This window comes from Scatophagus argus, chromosome 23, assembly GCF_020382885.2.
Source record: "Scatophagus argus isolate fScaArg1 chromosome 23, fScaArg1.pri, whole genome shotgun sequence".
Classification (NCBI taxonomy): Eukaryota; Metazoa; Chordata; class Actinopteri; family Scatophagidae; genus Scatophagus; species Scatophagus argus.
This window is the reverse complement of record NC_058515.1, coordinates 4,626,315-4,647,946: the sequence shown is the minus strand read 5'-3', so window position 1 is coordinate 4,647,946 and position 21,632 is coordinate 4,626,315. Positions and strand designations below refer to the sequence as shown.

The 21,632-nt window shown below is 42.2% G+C and overlaps 1 protein-coding gene across 1 annotated transcript in view; it reads right to left on the bottom strand.

The window, feature by feature from the left end:
- Positions 1 to 21,632, bottom strand: part of nlgn2a (neuroligin 2a) — a 166,253-nt gene that overhangs the window by 7,296 nt on the left and 137,325 nt on the right. Inside the window, exons 5-6 of the mRNA XM_046380881.1 lie at positions 4,668 to 4,853; positions 1,056 to 1,321 (exon numbers count right to left, since the gene is read on the bottom strand). Coding sequence (XP_046236837.1) covers positions 1,056 to 1,321; positions 4,668 to 4,853 — 452 coding nt within the window. The remainder of the gene's footprint in view (positions 1 to 1,055; positions 1,322 to 4,667; positions 4,854 to 21,632) is intronic.

The window sequence follows — 21,632 nt, the reverse complement described above, 5'->3', positions numbered from 1 at the left end:
GTGAGTTGATGCAAAATGTGACATGACTTGTGGATACACTGTTTTATAATTAAAAGCAGTGGTTCCCAAACCTGCACGTCATGTAATATGAAATAAAGAATTTCATTCTCTGGACTGTTACCAACCTTTTCCTTGTTCTTGTGAACTACTGTACTGTTTCACATTACAGGACCTTTCATAGTTTTGCGAATGAAGCTAAGAGGAGAAACTCACTCTTTGAAGTGCTCACAACCCAGACATGCACCCTGCATCGAATACTTTGTATGTACGAGATGATCAGTGGTGGACTCAGGCTGTCTGAGGGGCGGGGGTGAAAAAATAAAAAGGGCACCAGCTGTATGCAGTGGGGCACCTGTGCGCAGCAAGTCATGATGCATTTAAGGTGAAACAGTTACATAATATTAAAATTGTCTTTGTATTAAATTTTTTAAATTATATTTTACGGTGACTCAGATGCTGTAGCTATCGTACCTCTGTAATAAAAACACACAGGGAACTATAACTATTAAACCGTTTAGAGACACATGGAAAGCAGCTAATTTTCTAGCAGCTTATATTGCACTGGACTGCATTTTCTCCATTTTAAGGACACCTACTATTGCACTACATTATGTTTACCCCACTGAAAGGACACGTGAGAGGACATTCATCATGTTGTTTGCATATTGGGCCATCCTTGAGGGCACTTTATCACGTTTTATCTACCACAGAGGCATCCAAGAGGGCACTTTTGCCCCCCTCTTGGGACACCAGAGGGAGCAATTGCCTTCTGCCTGTTCTGAACCATGGGTTTAAAATATACCACAGAAGCTATCTACACCATCAATGCCACAGCTGTTTTTCATTGTGTTACAGCGTTTAGGGTGTGATTTCACACCAGCTGGTGAATGTCATGTCACTGTGGAAAGGTCACACTCACACCTACTAGTACAAGTTCTTTGTGTTCTCCTCTGTCTGATGTGTCATCACAGCTCAAGTCACTCTACTTGCACAGTAAAAATCTAGTATAGACCATATCTGCAGTGTCATCCTTGATACCAGTGACAGACTCTCACCTGCTGCATGAGGATCTCGGGATCGTCCGGAACGACGTCACCATCCACCACGGGGCCAAAGGCAATGTGGTAACGAGCTGGCTGGATGTCCTGGTCCACCAGCTCCCTGAAGTTCTTGCGCCTCAGGCAGTCAACCAGGTCAGCCGTCTCTGTGTAGGTGCAGCCAACCTTACGGGCAAGAATCTTGGTGTACTTGAGGGGCTGGTAGTTGACAGACCAGCTGGAGATGGCAGTTCCACTCTGAGCTATGGCCCTGTGGAACAGACCTGAAACCACAGTTGGGAAAGATGGGGTATTTATCTAACTTTACTCAGGGATAAATTGTTAAATGACGATGATCACACTAAATATTTTTTTTAATTAGTTTTTTTTTTAGCATTTTTGCAGGCAGGATAGAGCTTTACAAAGTCTGTCTTGGCTATGACGGCTATGACTACTTAAAGTGCAAACCACGTTTCTCTATCTCCACTTGCCTTTATTAAAAAAGTACCAATTTTGACTTTTTTTCAAGGAACCATTTTCACTGGGACAAATCTGGTAGACACAGGATGAGACTAGAGACCAAAAACATGTTAGTGTGTTAGGGTGCTGTCCACAAAACAAGACAAAAAAGACGAGAGAATAAAGGAGGAGGGAGCTGGAATAAGCTCATCTGAGATGTCAAAAGAGTCATTTTCCTCTGTCTTGGACTGGCTGTTTCTTCTCTCAGCCTCTCTAGCTGTGTTTTTCCTCCTTCTCACCCTTTCTCTCTTTCTCTCTCTGTGTCTTTAGTTCTGCCTGTCCTGTGCTGCTTGAACCACTCAAGTGGCTTGTTAAGGGGCCGCCTGCCTCATTCGTTTCCTCTCCTTTTTTCTTTCTCTTTCCTCTCCTGGGCTAAAGATTGGTCAGTTAATTATTAAGCACAGTTACAGAGCCCCCTTTCCCTGAAAAAATCAATTATACAGTCAACAAAAATATATAAACACAACACTTTTGTTTTTGGCTCCCATTTTTCACAAGCTGGATTGAAAGATTTAAGATTTAAGTGTAAGAAAGTCTTAAATCTTTTAGTTCAACTGAAAAATGGGAGCAGAAACAAAAACATCGCATTTATATGTTTGTCGAGTGTAGTAAGAAGCACCTTGGAAATGGCTATGCTTACATATCTGCATAGAGACAGTGAGGGAGAAACAGACAAGAGGTGGGAGCTATGCATTATTTAATTTGTCTTCAAAATCAGTTTTGGTTTTACTCACTAAGTGCCTTTTGCCTTCCCTGCTTAGTACATTCTTCTATTTGGCTACCTCTCTTTTCCAAAATGCCATGTCAGTGCATTTTCTGTCCTCTTTCTCCTCACTTGAGAATGTCATTACCTCACCGCCTTTTGCCTTAAACACTCTTAAAAGGATGCCATGGATACTGTCTACCCCTCTATATATCCCCCACGCTTCATCATATCAGTATCACTTACAACATCTCCCTCCATCCTGTGCGTCTCACCTGTCTGGCTTGATTTGTGATGCTGTGTCGCTGACATGATTGGTGTGCCTTAAGGGTGGGGATGACAGACTCCTTACCTGGTGTCCCAGACGGGGGAGAGGAGGGAGTGTGACAGACAGGCGGCATCTAGAGGGCTGATGATGTTAGATGCTGATGAAGACGAGGATGATGAAGATGATGGGGTGATGACAAAGCATGAGAATGGACAGGTGGCAGTGTGAGGGGGTTGGTTGTCAGCAACAGGAGACATGGGGTTAGTACAGGATTTCCCTCTGCTGCTAAAAATGGAGCTCCCCTGAAAAATGAATGATTAAACTACAATGACTGTCAATTGTACTGGCTGTCATCTAAAAGTAAACAAACAAACATTGGTGGGTTTTTGGACAGACGGTGGAAAGACTGTACAAACAGTCTTGGCTAGCTAAGAATAAAATTACTCAAATTTCAAGTGCAACATTTTAGAGAATCTATTTCCTCACTTACTTTTTGGGAGTTAGATAAGATTTCATAACCACAATCAATTCTTAAATATTGCAACATGGTGGACTTATTCTGAAGTAACAAAAACACAACAAGTTTTGGATCCAATTTTTAAATCCTACACACTGGACCTTTAAGAGTGCTCTCAGTCCTCTTTTCCCAAAATATAAAAGTGTGAGTAATGTTTATGTAAACTAAGAAAATTCTTCAGAATAACATGTGAGTTCAACTTTCAAGTCCTCGACAAGTTCACAAGTTATTTGCTGTTTTTCCAATTTTTTAATCTTACGTACTGTACATCTACTGAAGATTTCCTTCTTCTTCTTCTTTAGACAGACCATAAAAACTCTGTGATCACTGTTACCACGCAATAAAAGTACGTGTCTAACTCCTAAGTGGGTCACCTGCCAGTATAGGAAAAAAGGTTGGGTGTGTCTGGGATGATATGAAAGGTTAACAGAAGTGGCCACAAGGCAGCAGTGCAACAGATGCTCACGCAAGCTTTGATGACACACATTAGCTCTCACGGCACATCTATGCAAGACACTAGGAGTTAAAGTTAGAGACATGTCCGACTTTTGTTCGGTGCTGCACACACACACACACAGAGCGGTGATTGAATCAGATGTGTGGTTGTGTGAACACGCTCCCTCTAATCTCTCTTTCTTTTCACCCTCCATTTCTTCCCTGTTTCTGTCCTTTGCAGTTTGTGCGTGCGAGACGGAAAATGAACAGAGGAGAGAAATATTGAAGGAGAGTCCTCGAGCAGCGGAGAGAACAGAGAAGTTACGATTGGAGGAGGACAGCTTCAGGAACGGCATGATCAAAGGCAGCGAGTGCGTGACCATTTGGCTGCAGGTCGTCAGCCACACAGATCTCAATTCAGATCAAAGTCGATTGGTCCGTAGGCCTCTCTCTTTTGGTGGTGCAATGTTAACACTTAGCCCTCGGGGTGTGTTGTTGGTAATTGGGAGCGTGAGGTCAGATGGATGTAGGTCTTCAATGGAGGGTGAGCCAATCCGCTGCAGAGCAGCTGACTGTTAACAGAGCCAGGAGTGCTCGCCAAGTCAGGTAATGTGGGCTAATGTTGGAGCTCCAGTGTCGTTTATCCTCTATAGACATGAACGATGTAACCTGGATCAAACCTGGACTCACTCATTAGCCACATGACTGCTTAAATTCTTCAGTTCACAGGGCAAGCAGTCTTTTCCTTTGAGGATAGAGGTGTCAAGTGAGCATCACAGGACCTAACACTTTCCTGGCTGAATGCTGCTAGCGGAGTTTCCATTCAACCACACGACTATAGCAGGTCCTTGGTGCTATGATTCCATTTTATATCGAATAATACACGGGTCATTATGACATACTGATCATAATACAAGAAATTCAAGCAAAAAATACCATTCGTTTTTCAAAGAACTTTCAGTGAACTGATGAACTGAACATGCAGGTGTGCACTGAGACGGAGACTGAAACTATACTTTATCAGCTGGATTTCATGTAAGCAGTCCCGACCTAGTCAAGCGATGTTACAGGAATCCCATGTTTGGTGGGAAACTTATGCTTGAGTGTTTTTCAATCTACATTAACGCTTGCACTGTAAGAAACACCTAAAGAAATAAAGCTACCCAATGCAACAGAGTCTTCAATTACCCTCTGAATGGTGTGAGAGGATGAGGAGGTTGACGCAGGATGCCCCAGCTCCAGAGCCGAAGATGGTGATCCTCTCTGGGTCTCCTCCGAAGTGGCCGATGTTCTCATTGAGCCAACGGAGGGCCTGAATCTGGTCCAGAAGGCCATAGTTCCCTTTAGCGGACTGATCACCAGTACTGAGGAAGCCTGAAATTTTGCAGAAACACAGATGGATGTGGGAAGAAGGTGGGGGGGTAGAAAGGAGAATGTAGAGAAAGAAGAGATAGATAGATGAGGGGAGAATATAGAGAGAAGAGAGAGACAAGATGACGTTAGTACCAGTCCTAGTATTTAAGACCTGTCTGGCAAATTTTCTCTACATTGGCCTATAAATTAGCTTCTGACTGAGAGGGAATTGCATGTGTGCAGAGTGTGTGTGTGTGTGTGTGTGTGTGTGTGTGACACCACCATTCATCAATAAAGAAAACCCACACTTTAACACAGTATTTAACACCTATAGGCTTCTTTTGCACAGCAGACATTTTGATTTGTTACAACAGAAAAAAAACAAAACAAAACAAAAAACCAAAACCTGTATAGTAGCAGGACTATGAAACTGAAGCAACTAAATGGAATTCAGCCGTGATTCATTTCAGTATTTACACCTGTGCTTTTCCTAGTGTGCCATGTCAAAAAGGTCTGCCTGCAAGAAACCAATATGGCACGATATTCCGTTTCCCATTATTCTTTTCCTAGATCATAAAGGAAAAGATGTGAAAGAACTGAGAAATGTGCTCTCATTGAAAATGTGACCCCCCCCCTACATGTACACGCTGGTGAGTTGTGTAATACGAATCTGCATAATAAAACAAACTTGGACTACACCTACTTCTGAACATCTGCACATGCGGCACTGTTGGTACATTAATTATTTATTCACCTTACTGAGTTTAATCTAAGCAGTTGCTTCACTGTAACGATTGTTGTTTTATGTGTTTACAAGTGACACCAAACGTTGCGCCTCTGCTGTGGAACAATAAAGCACTAAACATTCCGCAATGCCTCTCTGCAAGACAATCGTTCATTATTCAGAGCACTGTGATAATAGCTCACCCTTTCTGTTGCTAGCTGACATTTGCCTCCCATGATTACTGCTGAGTATCTTCGATTGTTCCACGAAAGACCTAAATCTTTTCTATTTAAGTATCCATTAACTGGCAGCCTCTCAGATCCTAATGGGGCTCCTAATTAGAGCTTTATTAAAGGCAGGTACACAGGAAAGGTCACCCATTAAGCTTATACAGTAGAGGTCAAACACTTGTGTACTGCTACGTGTTAGGACCCAATGGAACACAAACCTAGAGCATGTTGTCTGCTATGAGCTCCAAATTAGTTTTCAAGATTTCTAATTAAGCCCCAGATAAAGTCACAAGCATCTCTCAGTTCATTATACTTGTATAGCTTTGTTCAGAGCTAATGGAATAGCAAAATAAATTTTGGTAGGCTGCCGGTTTAGGAAGATTTGACTGTGTGTGTGTTGGGTTTGGGTCAGGATATGATGTCAGATATCACTTTCAAGAAATTTTACTGATACAGAACATGCAGTCCAGAAACTTATTTGTAGTCATGGGTTTAAGGAGACGAGCTGTGAGTCTGCGTATGAGTGGAGTCTATAAAAACAAAATGGAAATTCAGAAGGGGCAATTCAGAAGGTAAATAAAAGAAATTGTCACAAAAGCAATAATTGTTAACTTGACAACTAATAATAATCGCAGGGATAAAAAACAAACAAACAAACAAAAAAAAAAAACCAGACACACTTAAGTCATCAGAGACTAACAACTGGAAAACCAGGAGCTACACCTACATAACATTGGATTATAAAGCTATAAAACTTCTTTGCTTTGACTGGTTGTCTGCTAACTGCTGAAAAGGACATTTTCTGCATTGGGATGGGAGGTGGCTCACTGGGTTCATGGAGAGTAAAGAACTATGAGTGTTGTTTTAAACACTTTATCTGTTCACACTTGTGCACATATTTATTCAAAAATTAGAATTACTTAAAAACCACTGTGCTGCAATACGTCCAGGGCTTATTACAACTAAGGTTCAAAACACACCTAATCATTTCTTTCCTCATCCTGCAAGAACCACTGAAATCAGTCAATGTCTATCACCTCAAATGATCCATAAAACAGGGATTGAAGCACACATCAGTGAGCACGTCGTGCATGTACTGGCTTTTGCGTTCCTCTTTAAACATCACAAACACACACAAATAAGCTGCATGTTTGGGGCATTAATTAAGTCAAGTCCAAACAAGAGGCAAAATAAGCTGCCTAATTCCCTACTGTAATCACCACAGTATATTAAACATAACCAATTATGCTTATGAGGTCATTAATTAAAGCTGGAGTGCAGGACTTTTTCATACAAAAGAACGTCCGCTACATTCAAGCCAAATGAGTTCACATGATGCTGATTAAAGCACCACCATCTAAATGTCTCTGTATTTTCGACGATGCCACAGCTTTTAAAGAGCCAAAGTGTGTGTGTCTGGGGTGTGTGTGTGTGTGTGTGTGTGTGGTGGAGGTGGGGGGGGAGAGATATCATAAGCATGTTGACAGTGATTGTGTTGACTTTCACTGATTGACACTCTCTCTGTCAGAAGGGGGAGACAAAAGTTCTTAGGTGTCAGTGTGCATGAAATATGGAAGAAGTCTTGATGTGAAGTCCATACATTAAGTTACTGTTACTACAAAAATGTACACTGTACTGGTGGGACCTTAAAATACTGACACACTGAGCAGATAGCCAAAAGACAGCCGTGATCCTAACGTTATCTTGTTAGTTGTATTTCCTGCACCTTCACGCTGTGTCCATCTGACTGTGAGTCTGTGTACAACAGCAGGCCACTTCACCCGTCCACCCCTTCCTCTATAATCTGATAAAAGGCTTGAAAAAAGAAAAAGAAGAAGAAGAAGAAAAAAAAAAACCCAGAAGAGCTGGTTAAAATGCTGCAATGCAAGATGAAAGCGCGGCTCTGCATGAATAGCCTTTAAAATGGCTGTGGAAAGGAATGGTGTTTAGAGAGAGAGAGAGAGAGACAGAGAGACAGAGAGACAGAGTAAAGGAAAAGGAGAGGAGGATAGTGGGTGTTCTGTGAGTCCCGGATAGAGGCACAGTGTTTCATCCTGCTTCCAAGACACCAGGGGTTGGCTCACACACACACACACACGCACACGCACAGGGACACTGATCAAAGGCTGACACTACAGAGAAGACTGTCTCCTTTTCTCTCCATCTCCCTCTCTTTTCCACACATACACACACAGAAACACACAACATGTGTGCATACAAAGACAGAGGAATCGTGCAAATATTCTCATCGCTTCTCTTTCCATCACACCTATGCACACATCTATGTATATTCATTCAGACATGCTAGTAACTTGATGCATGACCATTTTTTAGTGTATTTTGAGCAAATATGTGCTGCCACAGAGCCTTGAGATTATGCTTATAGAACCTTGCACAGGTTTGTTGTGTGTATGCAGCCATATGCGCCCAGAATGACTTGCGTGAGCAGGCAGAGGTGCATGGATCTGCGGCTTTGAGCACACAGCCATACATGTGATTATGTGTGAACAGCGTGGCTGCTGGGTGGCATCTAACACACTATGTCCCAGGTGAATTCATTGTTGGAGGTTGACATGGGTGCCAAAACTCTCTGCATGAGTACGTGTGTGTATGTGTGTTCTTGGCAGTGCAGTAATTATTGTCTATCAGAAGAATGTGTGTGTGTGTGTGTGTCGTCCAGAGAAATGAACAGATGTGGGTGGCTTGAAGCATGTGAATAATGCATAGAACACACACACATTTCCAACTTGACACACACACACACAGACACACGCACATCTCAGATCGTGCCCAGTTCGTTTGAAGGTGATGAAAGCCACCTGCCTGTTAGATAGGCTGCATGTTTCCAAATGACATGTAAGTGTATTATTGCAGTTACAGCAGCATACCTCACTGTGCCCAAACTGGACTGTGCTATCATCTCTCAGCTGCACTAAACGCAGCGCCAGGGTCACGGTGAATGGCGCAAAGGAAAGATGGGAAGAAGCATTTGGAAGTGGTAGAAAAGGGGAAATGACACAAACACCACTTCACACACATACACACACACACACACACTTCTCGGTAACCTTAAAAAGACTTTTTACAAACACCACTCTGGCTTAGACACAGCGATTGGTCGTGGGTGATTTGCTCTTCTCTCCTCCGTCTTTCTTATTGTACTCTTTCTCTAAAGTTGTTATTCCTATTGCCTGCTGTGACAGCCAAATTATCTGTGAAATTATTCGGATTTTATGCCCTCATATTGGACAGGACCCCTCTCAGTGTTATGTGTGTGTGTGTGTGGATATGTCTAATGTAAAGCCTTTCTTGAGAAGAAAATCAATAGCATTTTGAGATGTGAACAATCAGCTGAATGAAGGGAAGACCTGCTTGGTGTCAGTGGCAGTCAGTTCCTCTCTTCCTTATCTCCTTCTTTCTTCTTATTATTTCTCATTTCTCTGCATTTTTAAAATCACTGTCTCTCTTCCACTTCAGCTTTTCATTTATTTTATCTGTAACAGTCAATGCACTTCACAGAGAAAACAACAGCAGTGTGTTAGTAATGCTGTGATGACACCTCATCATCTCAGTTTGAAGGTATAATCCCCAAAATGTCTGTGAAATCAAATCCTAATTTTGATACTATACTACTACTATTATTATACCACTTTATTTATTCATCTTTTTACATGTACATACTGTAATTACTTCTATTGTGCTTTTCACTGTTAGTGGCAGAGTATGCCATTCCCCCAATAAATTCAAATTATTGACTTAATGCACAAAGGATTACCAGAAAATACTGCTCGTATGCGGTGTCAGTTGGTTATACTATCTCATTTATATCAGCCTCATTGTTTACCGTTCACACTCCTAACGCTATATCAGGGCTGCTCATGCTAACATTAACATTAATGACAACATCTTAACCGCCGCTGCATCGCATTAAGGTGGTGAAAATGGTTGTGGTTTTTATTGTGAAGCAGTCACGGAAAACACAGTGTTTGTCACTACAGTTATCAGTGTTTTATTTCTGACAAAGTCGCTGTTCAAAGAACACACTGCTCGCTTGTGTACTTACCACCAGTAACCACAGGTGTCGCCAAATTAACCAAGACAGGAATATAACTCAATGTCACATTTTAAACTGTCAAATATTCTCAAAGTTTTTGCACTGTTTCCTCTCTTTTTCACTGGTTTTCTTTCTTCTTTCTTTCTTTCTCACTTGCTCTTCATTCTTTGATCCCCCTGGTCCCCCATGGTTCAATCCTTCCGACTTTCAGGGATTTGTCTGGGGCTGAGGTGCTATCTTCTGAAGATGTGTGTGTCTGTTTTCGGAGGTTAGCGGGCACACTGTCAGTGGACTCTCTTTCAAGCCTTGCTGCTCTCCCCCCCTTTAATGAAGTTGTCGGGCCAACTGTGTGTGTGTGTGTGTGTGCACTCGCATCAGCGTGTTTTGATGTCGTTTCAAGCTGTGTGCTGTCATACTGTACACTTTGTGTTTGTGTGGCACATCAACACAGAGATACAGCAGGACAGAGTGTGTGTGTGTGTGTGTCTATGTGCAGACACGTGTGAAAGAAAAACCAGGCCAGATCCCTGCAGAGTACGACCATGTGCACAGTGCAGTGTTTGTCAAAGCCTAAATCTGCACATGCATGTTTACGTGTGTGTGTGCGTTTGTGTGTTAAGCACGGAGGACGGTGATTGCTCTTGTTATTGTCAGGGGTCAGTCCAAGTGTGTTAGAGGGACGCAGAGAAACACACACACACACACACACACTTATACACAAAAGGAGGATGACAGAAAGGAAGAAGGATGAGAGCGGCTGACAGAGACAGAATGAATCACAAAGGGACAAACACAGTGTGAGGAAGTGAGATTATACATTGTCAGGTGTGTGTGTGTGTGTATGTGCAGGGACAAGGAGAAGGACCAGTGTCTATTTCACTCTCCACTTTTAACTAGAGTCTTTATAGAGTGGCGGTGTGTGTCTATCGATCAGGTTTTGTTGCCCTGTGAACACTTTTACAGCCCCAAGGAACAATAGCTCACCAGTCTGATCACACACTCCCATCACGAGCCTTTTCATGTGTGTGTGTGTGTGTGTGTGTGTGTGTGCGCTCAGAATTGAAAAGCCTTCACCACACTTGTCTCCTTTTTTTTTGTATTTCCCTCATCTCTTCTCTTCTTCAGCCTCCTTCCTTCCCTCCACTCCTGTTTATCCATCATTTGCCTCCCTTGGGTGTTGCTGTCCCTCAGGGTACTTCTATCCAGTCAGAAGGTAATGGTGGGTGAAATAGGGGTGCCATGGGCCAGATCGGACACGATGTATGGCATAATATGTGTGGATGTGTGACTAGCACTTGCACAAAGCCACAGTAATTGTTTTAAGTCACTGCTGTGTATGACACCAAGTTAAAATATTCAAATCCCTCCTGTGATGCGTTTGCAAGCTGAGAGACACCACTATATGTGTGTGTTGTATCTTAACTACAAGACCCATGGTATCATAAGAGATGGCATACCAGAAGTTAGTCGCAAGCTAAAAGTCGTTACCCAGGTGCTGTGACCATAACGAAAATGCAAGTGAACATAATTCTTAGTGAAAAGTGAATGATGATTTTGCTTCTGCAATCTACAAAGGTTTACCCGATGTGTCATTTATTTGTTTCCCTGGGCCACAGAGAACGGCGACATTACCTCAGCATCAGCTACCTACGCAACCAGCTCTGAGTCTATCTGATTGTGATTCAGGTTGCTGGACTGCCATAACACTTGGGTCTGTGTTTGATTTAGAGGAAACTGCGGGTGACGGATCAGGTCTGATACTCAGCTTTGCAGGTGCCTGGGCCCAATCGGCATTATCAAATATTTTCTGTCTGTATTTTTTAAGCCTAAGATGGAGTCTTTCTGTTTCTAAAACAATAATAATAATAATAAGAAGAAGAATGATAAAAGCTTTTTTAAAAAGCTACTATAAAATATAAATCATGGTATCAGATGTCAAAATAATTAAAAACTTGTTAAAATTTCCCCTCATTTGCCACTGACTTTTTAGGTCTAGTGTGTAGGACTTAAGAGAATTTAGGGGCAGAAATTGAATAGAATTTTCAGAATTATGTTTTCATGTGTGTATAATCACCTTAAACAAAGAATTGCTGTGTTTTCCTAAATGCAGAATGAGCATTTTCTATCTACAGAGGGAGCAGGTGTTCTTTCATGTTGCACTGTCATGTTCCTGAACACTTTTTTTCAAGAGAGGGCCTTGTAATTTACTTTAATGTTTTTAGAGGCCACCATATTGGAGGCTGAAATGAGGGATGTCAACCGGCTAGATGCCACTAAATGGACCTTTAAACTCCCTGAAACCCTATTTTCACTTCCTTATTATAAGCATTAAGTTACTTTTGCTATTCCATGTCACTGGTTCAGAGGAGACGGGGCTCGACTGACCTCATGTACCTTCATTCATAAGTCACAATTCAGAAAATATTTTTTAATCAGCACTGTCAATCAAATTCTATCAAAGCACTTGCATGCAGCCCTGATAAGGCCGTCTTTCTTTGTTTTGTTTTTTTTAACTGTACTCCCCTGCAGTTGAGGGCCTTGTGCGAGATGAGGAGATGGTGAGACGACCTGTGTAGCAAACTGCCCCCAGTTTGCTACACAGGTCGTCAATTGGGGAACAAAATGTAGTATCAAAGCCCAAACTGAGATGACCCTAGTAGGTTGAGCGCCTTTTAAGAAGAACTTTAAGAAGTCAAAAACAAAAACTTCACAAAACCAGTATCTCAGTCCAGCCTGACAATAAGCCACCCATACAATGCTCTTGAATAAAGGTGGAAGTAGAAAAAAAATTAACGGGTGGGGGCGCGAACAGAGGGAGAAAAACAAGAGCTAATGAATCCCCAAACTGCTGTATGTGCCTGCTCCAGCAGCAGCAGCTGTGCGGTGGTTAGGATTTACCGAGCAAAACAAACAAACAGCAAAAATACATGGATAAACACTCATTGTGCGTCTGCAGAGGTGTCTGAAAGTGGGTGTATGTGTGTCTTGGACTGTGCTTGTCTGCTTTTACGTTTGCGTGCAGACGTTGGTGCGTGCATGCGTGATAGTCGGTCTGCGAATGCATCATCTTCTCTTTTGCCTTCCATGGCTGCTCGCAGAGTGAATGGCTGTTGTGTGTGTGTGTGTGTGTGTGCAACTCTGGAGCTAAAAGTAGACCTCTGCTACTCCACTACGTGCTGGCAAAATGCTGCAATACTTCAAACAGAGCCCATGCTGGGTTGGCCTAGATACTTTAAACTCCTCCTCACACAGCACTCGGCTTGCATGGTACTGAATATAGCCAGCCTGGTGCAACTGAACTGGCAAAGCTCATTATGGCATCATTTTTATTTGACAATTTATTATCATTCATTGCATGTGTCCCTCTCCATCTATCTATCAAAAAAAAAAAAACAAAAAAAAAAACTTTTGTAACTTTAAAAACGTGATAGCTGTGGGGGTCTGTTTTGGTTAACTGTCCTTTTCCTCTATTTTCGATGCATTACAATAGCAGCCCTGGCTAAACGGAGCCTGCAAGTGAACAGAAAGCCTCATATGAAAACATGACCAATGAAAAAAGCTGCTCCATACCAGCTTAACTAGAAAAGTGTTTGGATTCAGCTGCTAACCTCCCACTCAAGCCACAGGGCCGGAGCCTCATGCTGGGGGACTGTCTGCCCAGAGAGGCTCCTCACTTTGCTGGATGGCTGATACCGAAGCCCAACGCTGCAAACTCACCACCTCAGTACACACATCTTTTAAACACAAACACACACTCACATGTACACGCATATTTACAAGATAATCCTGTCCATCAAAAGTAAAACAACATAACAGACATTCATGGAGATGTCTGATGTTTTCCCCTTCCATGGCAGCATAATTAAAATATGCAAATGATGTGATGAAATACATTTCACTCTGATAGTATGTTGGTTATGGTGACTGCCTTCAGTGTTGGAACATTTTTGGAACACATGTTGGATAAGCCACATCAAAAGTGTGGGTGATGTAAGTGTTTGTGTCTGGGACAAAGAGAACTCTGAGCTTTATTTTCAGCAAGGAAAGAAACTAATCTGACTCCTGCCTCATAAGTGCATGGAAGGAAACTTCTCAAATCCATCTCGATTGCTCTTACTGCACACACACACACACACACACACACACACACACACACACACACACACACACACACACACACACACATCCAGCAAAGCTTCTGAACATTTTGACCTTCCACTTGCATGAATATGGGTAAACAAGTTAGATAAACAATGTTCTGGAAAATCTGTACACCGACACCTCCTACACAGGTTGCACAGGTCAGGATTTCAGTGGAAACAAGCTGCTGACAGGTGCAAACCGTGGCTGACCAATAAAACTCAAGTGGCTCAGCTGATCTGAAGGGGCAGGATATACTCTTATGTCGATGGCACTTGTCCAATGAAAACCATGTACCTCAAGTTTTGGATATTTTTTCAGATGAGCTGGATGATTTAAATATTGTACTAATTCTAGGTATTATAAATTAGGAATCTCCACACCCGGGCCACAATTTCATTCCCATCTCACACAGCCTTACCTGCAAATAATATCAGTGGTGGAAGCTGCATTCAGATCCTTACATTAGTAGTATTACCACTTAGAAAAAAATACTTTTATTATTATTCTCACACTCAGAATCTTACTTAAGTGAAAGTGCAGGGGAACAATCCCACCAAAAAACAAAAACAAAATGTGCTTACAGTTAGAAGTATAAAGTAGTAGAAGTTACATTCCACCACTGAAAAGCCACCACTTGGAATACTGAAGGCCCATTGACAGAGACAGGATGACACATGGGTGGTGACACAGAGTGGTGGAGTAGCCAAAGGCTACTGGGCCATCATCTGCTATTTCAGAACGCAATAAAAGGCAAACAAATAACTGTGCTGAAGGCCTTTTCAGAGGCTGTGTTTTCTCTCCTCACACCACCACGTCCAAATGGAAAACACTGCTCCCGCATGCGAAGCCAGATAACACCGTTTGTCAACCTCATGATTTGTGCCTGGGCCTTTGTCATATCACTCATTGTTCTGAATGCATGGAGGTAATGCTCTGAATGAAATTGCTCGAAAGGAGAGAAAGGAGTACACACTTGTCTACAACATGATCAACTCACAAGACTTTTCTGTCTTGTCAGGTAAACCCACTCTGCCAAATCTGTAACGTTTGCCGCTTCAAACAGCAGGACCCTGACCTGCCAGCAGTCTGTATCAGAAGAACCAAAGACTTAACAGACAAAACAAAATGAGACTTTTCTGTCTAAACAGGCAGCATTGCACCACCTGTATAATGCAGTATCTGCCAAATGATCACTGTCTCAATCTTAAATTGCCTCCTGTGGACAAATAAAGTGTTTCTGAATTTGAATTTACCATTTCCTGCTAAACTTTTATTTCAACTCTACTCGAGACAACTGTTTGATCATGGTAAAAGAATGTAATATGTAACATTTCCACATTAAAATGTCTGCAACAATAAGATCTTTGTTGTATATTTTGTTGCGTTGTGGACTTACATAATCCCAAATGTTTCCAAAAACGTGCAGGGGAGTCTGCACTTTCATTCATGTTTACAATGCTTTTCATGTGCTTCATGTGCTTGCTTTTACTTCCAGGAGAGAGGCAGAGAGGGAGGAAGGAAGCTCGCAAAACGTTATTAAACTTAACGTAAACGCAACGAAAACCGCATTCATTTACATTTCACATCAGATAAGATTTTCACTGGAAACGGTGGCTGTTTAACAATGGAGACAACAACTGCCAGACCACTCACGTCTTTTATTTTCAGTGTGAGGAACCTTGTGGCAGAAGATGTTCAGGAATTTGATAACACCCAGGAAAAAGCAGATCTGATATTTTCATCATTTCAGTCATTTTTCAAGTTAAAGAGTCAAACATTTGCAGGTTCCAGCTTCTTAAATGTCAAGATTTGGGTCCTTTCTTTGTCATTTATGAGAGTAAATGAAGAGTCCTTAGGTTTTAGTATCTGTATCTCACTTGCCATACATATGATATGATAACAATCCAGAGCTGGGTAGACACCAGGGGCAGCAGTGGCCCGAGATCGACGGAAACTGAACTCAATAGCAGAAAATTCAATTAAAAACTAATGAAAGCGTCTTCGTGTCCACTGACACATTGCAATGGAAAGAAGTGAACAACCTGTGGGGTAAAGAGGCACAAACAGAAAGCACCTGTCAGGCAGCAGAACGTAGTGTGTCTCGGCAGGCAGTGTGTATCCATCCCTGCAATTTCTCACCCCTCTCTTTCTGTTATCTAGTGTACCTGTCTGTTGCTGCCTCTCTTCTCTCTAACTGTGCCTGGATAAGTCCAAGTATTAACGGAACCTAATGTGTGTGTGTGTGTCTATAATGTATACAGGGGTATCTCAGAGGCCTCTCCTGTTTGTTTAGCTTGCTGAACTCACACCTCGAGAATGGGGTACCGAAACATTATATTTAAAGTGCCTAACTAGGCCCAACTGGACCCATATGTTTTCATATATTTATTTTTATTGGTGCTATTAAGATATTACAGTCAGCTCTGAGAGAACATTTTCCCCTCTGGTTCTTTTGTAATGGTTTGTGACAGTTTGTATCACAGGCTGGTTATTATTTTTCTGCTGTGTCAGCCAGGTATTGTGCTAACCAAAATTAAATTTAGAATTAAGAATCATGAATTAAAGAGAGAAAGAAGAAACACTTCTCCAGCTCTCTTATTCAAAACTCCAGCGAAATCTCTCATCATTTGAACAGGCAGAACGTGTACTAATTTTTGTCTTTGCAAATAAAATAATATTTCAAATTCAGTCTGAGAAGAATAAACAAAAGGTTTTTTTTTCAGATCTGTTCATTTTCTAATGCAAAAAACTATCAAATCATCAAACCCCGTACTATTCAAAAAACACCGGTCAGTACACGTATGAGGAAAGTCTTCCTTGCAGAGCACCTCATGTGTCCTTCAATTCCGACTGTGGCTACAGCGGCAAAAATCACAGTGCAGGCTGCGCTGTCGGGGCTTGATTGCATCTCTGGGAACTCTGAGATGTTTCCCTCATGTTTATGCTCCTCACTCCCCTGTGATCTTACTGGATATGCTTGAAAGCTCAGCAGCCAACAGTATTTAAGCTCGTACTTTGAACTCTGAGAGCAGTAGCAAGGTACGGAACCTGAGTGGCGGGGAGCTCGGCTCTCGGCAGTAAAAACAAACGGCTCAAAGCTGGTTCAGAGCCCTTGTACTGGGTCTGTGTTAGAAAAGGACCCGACGGAGTGGAGTGAAATGTCTGGTGTGAGATGTGGAGTCAAAGAAGTGTGTGGATAAAGCAGTGAGAGTGAGAGAGAGAGAGAGAAAGAGCGGGAGAGAGAAGTCAATGTGCGTGTGTGTGTGTGTGCTGTGAATCTACAGACAGATTGATATGCCTACTGAAGCCTCTGTGAATAATTCAAACAACATCATAAGGAGATGCCAGGCAACATGGAAACCCCTTTTTTTTTTTTTTTTGCATGGTTCTGTACGCCAGAAACGTCCATTATTCAGATGACTTTAAATAACCGCAAAACATTCATCAAAAACCAAGCAATGAAGTCTTTAAGTTTAGCGGACCATAAAAGAACCGAATTAACAAAAATGCACTTACAGATTCCACTCTGCTGCACTCGAGGTTTTGACAATTATTTACACTTCAGCACAGAGCAGAGGGATTAAATCTTCTGACCCGTCCAAAGTCACAGTTTGGCAGATCAATTTGCTTTTTTATGCCTGGTGGAAGTTTTGCCAGCAAATATTGGCAGTGACATCACCCCTGCTGGACTGCCACATGAATGAAGATTGTGAATCATCTTTTCTCCTGGCAAAAGAAATTGCTTCACTTTGAACGTACACTGACATTCAACCAACCTGCGATTTCTCCGAGCGTGGATGCATCCGGATGGATGCAGGAAGCCTCACCGTAAAAACAAGAAAAAGAAACAAAAATAGAGCTAGAAAAAGAAGTTCACAATTCTTCTGTTTTCTTCAACTCACTTCCTCACAGGCTTTGCTCTCTTCTTCTTCTTCTTAACCCTCACCTTGCAGCTTTGACCAAAACCATCACTGTTTTAGACAAGCCACAGTCTATCACCCTCCCACAGCACAGGACTATTAGACTTATCTTAGCCAGAGTTGCTCCTCATTTGGCAGCCTCAGAGCAGTGGGTGTAGTGTGTTGAAAGTTATCAGAGTGAGGCCAGTTCCCTATTTGGCAGGCAAAGGGGCAGTGCCACCAATGTCTGTCTGCCAGGTTGATTAATAAGTAGTGGCAGAACAGCTACGCTAACAGACTGGCCTGCCTGGGCGCTTCCACAGTCCTGCTAAATTAATGCCTCACAAACACACACAGGAGACACAACTACACACACTGGCACTCCTCTCTCTCTCTCACTTATTCTTGCTCTGATCCACATGTGCAGTCACACAAAATGCACGCACACACACACACACACACACTCAAGACCACAAGCAATAATGCAGCACAATACAGGTTTGCTGATAACACAAAACAGACGTACTGAGTTGTAAATTAGCATAAACATGAGGTAACACATACATAAAAACACACACCTCTTCCATCCCTTCCTCCTTCCCAACACACCCAAACCACCCAACACACACACACACACACACAATAAAACTGCCTCTTCCCAGTCAGCAGCGAGGTGTCTGAGTGACAGCTCATCAAAGCAGTGTTATCACATTATTGTGAATGCACCATTTCTCCTAAGCAGAGCAAGCAGTCAGGCATAACAGAGTACTTCCTGCTTCTGTTGCCATTAGTTACCGCCAGCACGACAGAGGAGGGGCCGAGCAAAGCACAAGCGCCGCGTAACATAAAACAGCGGACGTGAAACAGAAGGTTATAAGCAAAATTAAGCTGCTCAGAGCAATTAGTTTGGTTTTGTTTGCTCTTTTCCTGTTTGTCTGTCGGGTTAATCCATTCATCTGTCACATGCAACAGCTCGGACGGCCGTGGATGAATTAAACTTGGGGGGGAAAATGACTCGTTTCAACATTCTAAAAATTACAGGTCAGAGAAAGTTGACATATTGGTAAATGCGGTGGTGACTGCAGAGGAGCAGTGCATTCATCCTCAGGACAACATCCTCACTGTTTTATGGTCCAGTGTGAAATAATGGAAACTTGAAAGCCCCAGAGCACAAACACTGAAAATTGACTTTTCAGTGAAGCAGGAAACATCATATTCATAGATTTTTAATTTTTCAATGCTGAAGAAGGAGTAGATGTAATTTCAAGATTTTTTTAATAATGAGATAATTGGACTTGTTATGTGGAAAAATCCCATCAGACACGAGTCATTATTTCAAACAGAGCTTTTTTCTGTCTTAAAAAATATCTACAGGAGATCTTGAAATTATACTCATTTTATACTATATTTTAGGTATTTGTTATATGTTAAAATATCTGCAAAACACAAATTTTATATGTCATAGCTACATTTCTATATTCAGACAGGAAATGATCCAAAGCACATTCTCTGGGCTGGCTGACACATGCATTTGTTTTGGTCTGAGATACTGCTGCTATAATGCTGTATCAACTAGCAGTCAAAGTAGCACTGAATGTTTTATATTTAACCTTTAGAAACAGGTCACAAATACATGACTTCATCTAAAATAGATTCAATATTCTCAAAACAGGCAGACGCTGTAGTTTTTAGCAATCACTGAAATTAGAGCAAATTGCCCAATTGTCTGAGAATATTTTCAGCTGTGGAATCATACACAGTTGGTGCACTGGTGAGAACGACCCACAAAACCACCAAATGTGTTCATATGAAGACTTTATCAACGGAAAATGAATTTTCTTTCTCGCATTAGATTAAATGATTTTTAATTAAAACAAATTAAAGTACAGTGTCACAGCTCCTGGCTCGACTCCAGGTTTTCCGTGTGTTTCCTTGTTCATTCCCTCTCCTTGTGTCCTCTCCTCACCTGTCTCCATGTGTGTGCATGTGCGTGTGAGAGTGTGTGTGTGTGTGTGTGTGTGTGTGTGTGTGTGTGTGTGTGCGTGTGCGTGTGCCCATTGCGGTACAGCTTCCTGACACATGAATCCTGATTAATCTCCACACCTGTCTACAATCAACTCATCACCTCGCAGCATAAAAACGCCGGCACTTCCTCCACTCATCGCCAGATTGTTCCGCCTTCTTGGTGGTAGTCGCTCTCTTGGGAGCTCAGTATAATTTATACTAGAGCTTATTCCTTGTGATGTTTCTTTGTGCCTCTCGCTAACCCTCGTCTCCTGTGCCTCTTGAGTCAGGTCTGCCATTCTTCCATCTGCCCACATCCACCACTCCAAGCCTGCAGTCATCAGGCTCAGTCATTCTCCACCTGCTTTCATCAGCCTCATCATTCACAAACTGTATAGTAATAAACTCACCTTTATCATCCAGTTACTGTCAGCTTTTGGGTCCAGTTCAAAGCTCAACCCCTGACAAAAAAAGACATTTTAAGGACTGCCAGATGCCTTCCAATGTTTCTCTTTCTACTCTGTATCGCTCACCTGCTGCTCCTGATGCAGCAGCTGGAGTTTTTTGTGTTTTTTCCCCCTCTCCCATTGTGAGCTCCAGTGTGTGTGTTTGTGTGTGTCATGTGTGTATACCAAGGGTACTATTACCATAAGCTACATTTGTAACCAGTGGTGGGTCTCTATCAAGGTGTTTGCAAGGGAGCAAAACATGGGCAGGTGGGCTAACACACAGTGGGACACACAGATACTCACTTATTCATAGACACAGCATGAGGCAGGGGAGGTGGGCACAAGTGCTGCCTCACTGACATTAACGCCCACATTCCTTGGCTTGGCTACATGGAGTGTGCACGCATGCATTGCTTACTTTCAGTGGAGTGTGTATGCCTCACATGGAACTCGTAAGATGACACAAACACACGCACACACACGTCTGCGCTGTTCTTGGCCTCACACTGACCTTGTGTGTGTGTGTCATGGGGATGGTTGTTTGACATTGCCTACCCACGATTCCTCACTGCGACAGGAGAGCTACATCAACTCATCCTCGGCAAGCACACAGTTGCCTGGCAACTGGCCAAAGGTAGCACGTCGCTGGAGATGGCGAGAGGGACGACGTCCTGTCTGTCTGTCTGACTATTTGTCTTCTCTTTCTCCTCTCATTTGTTCTTGTTCTTCTATTCTTTATATTTTGTTAACAGAGTGTGCCCCTCAAGCTGCTGTCTTCAACCACTGCAAGATTGGCCCTCTTTGTACCTGTCTCACACCGTACTTTGTCAAGCATCAGTACAGTGCTTTCAACTTAAAAACTAAATGACAGACTTTTTAAATTGAATTGATTTAGCTTAAAATAATTTCTATCCCTAATACAACATGAAAATACATGAAGACAGCTACACAGTTCAACATGAGAAAACTTGAACAAGAGACTATTGTTATTTTTCAAGTGTAGTAAAAGTAAGCTAAAACGTGAGGCTGAGCCAAAGGAGGAATCGAGAAATCCTGGTCCTGATTCTGACTTTGCTGCTATGCTGTTTTTTTTTTTGGTTGTTTTTTACTGCTTTCTTATCCTCACTCCCTCCTTTTGTCACTCATGCTTTTTTCTGTCCTTCTCTTTCAAACACAAACACAATCCTTTCCTGTTTCATGCTCTACTTCCTCTTTCTTCTCCCCTTCCACAACCCTGATTCTCTTGTGACAGGTCTGCTATCTAGAAAACAGACAGGAGCAGGGTTTCCCTTTAACT